The following is a 7,024-nucleotide window of genomic DNA, read 5'->3' on the forward strand; positions in this document are numbered from 1 at the left end:
GGGGGGGGGGGGGGTAGGATGGGGAGGACACAGGAATTTTAATGAGAACTGAGTACTGTATATGAGCAGAGGAAATATTGATGCTCCCCTGTCCCAGCTTTTGGAGTGGAGATTTAAAAGATCCTATCTATAGGCACAGCCAGGATTTTGTAAAGGGGAGTGAAAGAGCAGTGACTGCAGGGGGAGGCTGCACCCCAACCCCACTGGGGTGAGTATGCCACACCAAACAAGCAACAGGGGATTTTTAGTCTGACAGGTAAGAACCTCCACTGCTCCCCGCCAGCACCTCCGCCATGCTCAGCAACACCTCCTCTCCTATCTACCCTGCCCCTGTTTTAGCTGGGCCTGCATAGGGAACCAGGCTCAGCCAGGAACAGAGGCAGTGGTAGGTGGATTCAGTCTCCTGAGCCTGCTCCCATGCCAGCAAGAAACACCAGGGGAGCTGGGGGGATTTGGTCAGGAAAGAGGAACCCACCAGCCACCACTGCTGGCCCAAGCTGAGACCAATCTCCCAAGCAGCCTAGCTGGAACTGGGTAGGAACACAGCTACCCCCACCTGCCCTACCCAGGGCAGCCAGAGACAGTGGGAACAACAGGGGCCACAGCAGGAAGTGGGGGGAAGGGGAGAGAAGGGGACCCTGGGGACATGCTGTTGAGCAGAGGGGAAGTGAGAAACAGAGTCTTACCCGATTTGCTGCTCCTGTGGCCTCAAATGAAGTGGGGAGGGGAGGGGTGCACTGCATCCCCTCTGTATCTGTCCCATTCCTACCTACCGTACTAACAACATACAAAAAGGCACAGTCCTTCCCTCACCAAGGCTATAGTTGACACTAGAAAATCATTGGAACAGAGTCCCTACTCTCAGTTATATTTATAGGTCCCATTGGATCTCTTACATATGTTGGACCTCAACCATTTACATAAGCAAGAGCCACTACACATTTGAAGCTTTTATTACAGCTCCTTTGTTAAGCCATTTTCAACAGATAAACTGACACAAGTAGCACTATGCATCAAATTGATTACTTTCAAAATTGAGCTGTTAATCTACGTTATTTCTTACAAGCTAATGATTTTGCTCTCTGCATCTATATTATGAGTGGTCTCATTCACTTCAGAAGTTACCTTGCAGACAGTCTATATAAAGGAATAACTCAACTACTCAAAAAATCCTAATGTTAAAACTTGTGACAGCAACTAAAGGGGTGACACAGTAGTTACCCAGACATAAACAGAGACCATACCCAGATGTAAAACAAGGACCTACTTAAAATCACAACAAGAAAAGGGTTTTTTGCAGCCTGCTCACAGCATGTAGAGCTGATTTCTCAGGCATTTCGCAGTGGTCCTGCTCCTCGGCGCTGCTTGGCAGAAAGGCCCCATGGGGGAGAAGGCAAATGGGATGGGGGGTGGCCGCCATCTTGATTGCTGGATGCCCTTTGGGCCACCCTGCCCCTCAGCACTGACTGGCTGAGAGTCTCTGGCAGGGAAGGAGGGAGAAGGGGGCAGCCATCATCTTGTCTGCTGAGCTTCATGCCCCCTCACCAGTCAGTGCCTTCCCCTCCCAGCAGCGAGGACTACTGGCTTACAGTAGGGAGTTGGCATGTTATTTTAATTAAGTTTTTTGTTGTTGTTTTGATTTTGCAGATTTTATGGACAATCCCAGATTTCAGTTTCCACGTAATCTGCAAAACCATGAATTAAGTATGTTCCTAGATTTAAAATGTTGTTTTTGAAAGTCACTGATTCATTACATTTGTGTTCCAAAAGCATCTGGTGTGATTCTAGCTTTGCACAAATTGGCTGTCTCCAGATGAGCAAGGGCATGCACTTGCAGCAGCACAAACTTGTGCTGCTACTTTGTGCCTCAGCACACTCCCCTGCATGTGCACTTCGTTGCAGGACAAATTGCCCTGCTGTGAGCCAGCTGCTCTTGCTGAGCTCCTCCCAGCTCTCTGCGTGCTGGGGCACAAATGGAACATAGAGACACTCTTGTTGCAGGACAGAGCGTCTCACTGGAGGACCAAGCCTCCATTTCTCCCAATACATGCTACGGTAGAGTGCTCCACTTTTTTCCCCAGAGCTTTTTTGGTAGCAAATTTCACCCCCCAACTCTAGATTTCCGGTGCAGGGCACATTTTAACATACCCATGCAGTTTGTGGTGCCACAAACCACATGCCTCTACTCATCTGGACATGGCCATTTTGTTTTTCCTCTGTTTCTCTAGGCCTCACCTTTAGTTCTGTTATTATGTACACACTTCAAAAACCCCTAAGATTTTACTAGCCACATTCTAGACCCCAGATGCATGTGCAAATCATTTGTAGAGTTATACAGAACCTAAAAAGAAACCATTTGCAAATATATTTACACGTGTATTTATGTGTCCTAATGTTACTCGGAAGAATAATTCTGAACAAAGAATGATTCTTTCTTGCCCAAACACAATATTCACCTTCCTAAAAAGTTGAGTAAACAACATGCCAGCTAGAGGATACAAAGCTAGGCTACATAAAAAATTGTGTGTCCACAACCGCACGAATGGAGAAACACTGTTGTTAACAAGTCAAGGTGGACAGGACAAGGAAAAGAAACAAGAACAAGGAAAGTAGCAGGTCCTTGCTCTAATTAGATATCATTTGAATAGCCTGACATGGGAAAAGGAGGACAAAACAGAGAACAGAAGAGGAAGGAGGGTTGCAACAAAAAGCTGAGGTTCCACCCCTTCCCCCTGCCCTGTTTTGTTAACTTGAACTAAAAAAAAATGTGCCCGTTTAAAATAAATATTTAGATATCCTGTGTTTTAAGGACAATGTCAGGAAAAAAGGAGGTCTTCAAGATCTACAGTGGAATACAGTATGCTATATTTTAAAAGCTAAATGTGATTAATGTTAATACTTAGACCTGAAGAGAAATGCTGGATATACTTACTGCTAACACAGACAGGACTTTGTTTCTTGAGTACAAGAACTGATACAGGCTCTACAGTTTATTTGGCCTAAACCGAGTAGTGTCTGCTAACCCATGCACAATCATTCATTTTTTCATCATGCTCCCCGAACTCAAGATTTCCAAAAGCATCCTCCCAAACTGGCAATTCTTCCTCAATAACTTCAGTGATAGGTGAAAAGTAAAATCACTTTTGAAAACCAGACCACTCACATAGATACTTATCTATCTGACTCTGTCCTTTCTAAGTTTTTATGTGATACACACCTGGGTCAGTGGCTCTTCCCTTTCAATGCAAAAGGTGTTGTTCCCATGATCAGGGCCAGCATAAAACAAATCAAGGAAAGAGAGGAACCTCCACATAAGACAGGAATCAAGTTTCCAAAGCAACTTGATTTCATCTGTTTTATGCCCTATACTTGTGATCATCTTGTTTTGTACACATTCTAGGCACTGTTGGGAGCATACATTTTAACTTCAAATGTTTCAAAATATTACTATCCCCATTTAACAATTGCAAAATTTAAGCCTGCTTTCTATTTTTTGTTGTTGTTGTTAATATACATTTTATTACTTTCACTCTCCTTCTTGGCACAGTCTCCCACTCCTTACCAGGTTAGAATTTAGTCTCCAGTTAATTGCATACAGTGAGCAAAGAAGATACTAAACCTGAATTAGTTTTTTTGGGGACATGAAGGAAGCTTAAAGCGCATTACAAATGATTAAACAGAGGATAGCTTTTATTTCTTGTGTCCACTGTCCCAAAGTGAAGGCAAGCTAAATTTTTAAACATGACACCCTGATTAACTGAATGAAATGATAACATTCTAAGGACATCTTATTAAAAAGAATCTGAATTGCTGCTAGGTTTTAGTAATCTATTTATTCCTGTTATTAGCAGAATATTTCCTACCCTGACACTAACAATCAAATCATTTACAAATCAAATCTATATATTACAGCTACTTTTCAAGAATTAAAGGAAGACAATTCTCAGATCCATGCCTGTGTATTCTCAGATCCATAGAGAAAAATCTCTGTAAACAGACTGTTTTTAACCAATAACATCTGATATATGTTTAGCAGTTTTAAATTGGTTTCCAAAGAACCTCTCAACAATATTAGCATTTTTAGGCAACTTACATTTTTTTGCAGTGCGGGCATTTTGCCAGAGTGTTAAATCTCAGTTCCATCCACTGTGGAAAAAAAGAGAGAGAGAAAAGAAAGATGCTGAAAAAACAAAACCAAACCCCAAAACAAAAACAAAACACAGCCCTGAGAAAATGTCTCTATTCCTTCATATTACATGTCACTAGGGATCATTGTGAAAACATTTCGCTTCTCATGCTTCAATCTGACTTGCTTCCTTCCGTAAATGGGATGCCCTTTTGCCATCTACAAAGTTGTACTCCTTGGATTAGGATGCCCATATGAAATAATTTCCCATGACATGCCTAACTGTTAGGAGGTTGTTTGACGTAGCATGGGTCCCATTTACAGGCAGCAGCAAAAGCAATGCGGTACAGCTAATAAAGTAATTTATCTTAATTCTATGACTTTGGACGGTGTCTGAACTAGAACAAATATTTTCTTTGGAATCATCACACAACCTTGTCTTCCAGAAACATACAAATGCAGACCCTAACAACACTTTTCTTTCCTTTTACTCTTTAACTTCTTTTCTTGATGCGCCCCTCCCATGGGAAAGTGGGGCTGGGACTGGGCAGGAATTAGGAGGGAGTGGAGCAGAGCCAGGATTGAGGCCAGGGCCTTCTGCGCCCATGCAGACACCCTTTCCCCCACCCGTTCCCTTGCACCAGAGAGCCTTGTGAGCTGCCACCTCCCAGTCCTGCACCGACCCCAGACCCACACTGCCTGGGGAGATGTGGAGCCAGGAGCCAGAACAGGGCCAGTCCTGGCTGCACTGCCAGGCCACCCCCAGCACCCCCACGCCTACCCTGAGTTGTCCCCGGGAAGAGCCTGGAACGACCCAGCGGCTCCTCCAGACTCCCTAGTTCCCCCGTGCAGTGTAAGTTCCATAGGGAGCCATAGGGAGCCACAACCCAGCTGGCCAGGTCATGGGACAATCGGAACCTGGCAACCCGTCCGGAGTTAGTGCGGCACTGGGGAGTCAGGGTGGTGGGGCCCATGCCCTCCCCCACTCCAATCTTTGCACAGGGCGAGGGCAGGCACAGTTGGGTTCACCCTCTGTATCCTGCCTGTATATCTCGCTCCCACCGCTGTTTTGAAAGCAGTGACAGCAGCCAAACAGAGGCCAGGAGCAAAGAGCCCAGCTAGCAGCTGTGGCCCACCCATGCCCCACGCAAAGTTCAGGGGGGCACATGCCCCCCCCTCCCCAGCTCCCTGGCACCACATCTCTCGAGGAGCTGCCGGGCTCCGACTGTCCCATGACCCAGCCCAGCCAGGACCCTATTCACTGCGAGTGGGGCCCTGGTCAGGCCAGGTTGTGGGACAATCCCCACAGTGCAGGAGGAAGCAGGGCAAGGGTGAATGATTTGCCTTGCCCCTACCCCACTCTCTCCTGCACTGTGAGGGTCTCAATCTGCCCCCACCCCCCAAAGCCCAGGCAGTGATACAGATCAAAAGAAACTTACCTGCCTGCAGCTGGCCAGCTGCAATCCAGGTGTGAGTATGCAGGGTACCTGAGTGTGCCCCCTCCATCTTACAGCCCTATCTGCTGCCATGCGTTTGGGGAGGGGGGAGGGCTGAGACCTGTTAGTCCCCCTTCTGCTGCCTATGACCATGACATTTCCTAGCACCGTTTAAAAAAAACTTAATTTAATATTAGCAAAGCAGATGTGCACTACATTTGGAATACTCCTTATTGAAAATAAAAGTAAAAATTAACTTGAGATAAAGCCTTTACTAAAGGTAGCAATTTCCATCACAAATTACATGTTACACCTGAAAGATGTTTAAAAATACAGTGGTTGTTTGACTGGTTTTAAAAGTTGGGATAAGAAATGCATTTCTGTGGAGAGTCTAACTGCAGTGAGCTAGAGCAGCATTTCTTAACCTGTGGGTCGCAACCCAAAAGAGTGAGTTGCAAGAATATATGAAAGGGTTGCAAACAAAGTATGGGAAATCATGGCTTTTCCCTTGCAGGTTGGTAAAGTTCCAGCCTGCAAGGGGCTGCTTGGGTCCCCCTCTCTCCCCATATACTCACACCCTGCCCCACACACTTTGGGGCTGGGGGCAGCAGGTTGGGACTGGCCATCGATGTTTACAAATGGGTTCTGGTACAAAAAGTGTTGAGAACCACTGAGCTAGAGCAGGGGTTTTCACCCTTTTTGGGTCAGTGTACCCTGGCAGCTGGATGCAGAGCAGGAGGAGAAGAGGGGGGTGTGCGGCCAGATGTAGAGTGACAGCTTCCCCCGCCTCCCACGTCTAGCCAGGTGGGCGATGCCTGCGTGGCAACACAGCCTTCTGCATGGCAGAGCTCCATCCCTACCCGCCTGCATATACCCTCTAGAGCTTTCTCAAGTACCCCCTTGAGCTAGACAACCCCTGAGCTACAGAATCCCCGAGAGACATGGGAGTATGCTCTATAGCACTATTTAGTCATCAGGAAAAAAATGTTCAGACACTGCAAGTAAGAATTCACAATTATGAATTTATAACCAGAATAGGTTACCTATAACCTTACTGTTCCTCACATTCTCCACTTTTACACTAGAAACAGAGCAGTACTTAACACTTATTTCTAATAGAGGTAGCTTTTCAGCATCCATCATGATTTTCTCCAAAACTTAAACAAGGGTCATGCTACAAAAAACCCTAGCCATTCTGAAACACAGATTTATAGATTCATAGATTCATAGATTAAGGGTCGGAAGGGACCTAGTAGATCTTCTAGCCCGACCCCCCGCCAGGGCGGGAGAACAACAAAAAACCCCAAAAAGAGAAACGGGACTCAAACGAGTCCAGCCAGGTAGGCATCCAGCCTCTTCTTAAAGACCCCCAGGGTAGGGGCCAGCACCACTTCCCTTGGAAGTTGGTTCCAGCTCCTAGCCGCCCTAACCGTGAAGTAGTTTTTGCGGATGTCCAATCTAT

General features: G+C 46.1%; 1 protein-coding gene across 3 annotated transcripts in view; it reads right to left on the reverse strand.

Annotated features, from left to right (window-relative positions):
• The window catches only part of TMEM55A (transmembrane protein 55A), a 68,905-nt gene that overhangs the window by 30,614 nt on the left and 31,267 nt on the right, over nt 1–7,024 (reverse strand). For all 3 annotated transcript variants that reach the window (XM_019527910.1, XM_019527909.1, XM_019527908.1), the window contains one exon: nt 4,094–4,146. In XM_019527910.1, coding sequence (XP_019383455.1) covers nt 4,094–4,146 — 53 coding nt within the window. The remainder of the gene's footprint in view (nt 1–4,093; nt 4,147–7,024) is intronic.

The sequence above is a fragment of the Gavialis gangeticus genome, unplaced genomic scaffold (assembly GCF_001723915.1).
Source record: "Gavialis gangeticus isolate Ggan-Ray unplaced genomic scaffold, GavGan_comp1, whole genome shotgun sequence".
Classification (NCBI taxonomy): Eukaryota; Metazoa; Chordata; order Crocodylia; family Gavialidae; genus Gavialis; species Gavialis gangeticus.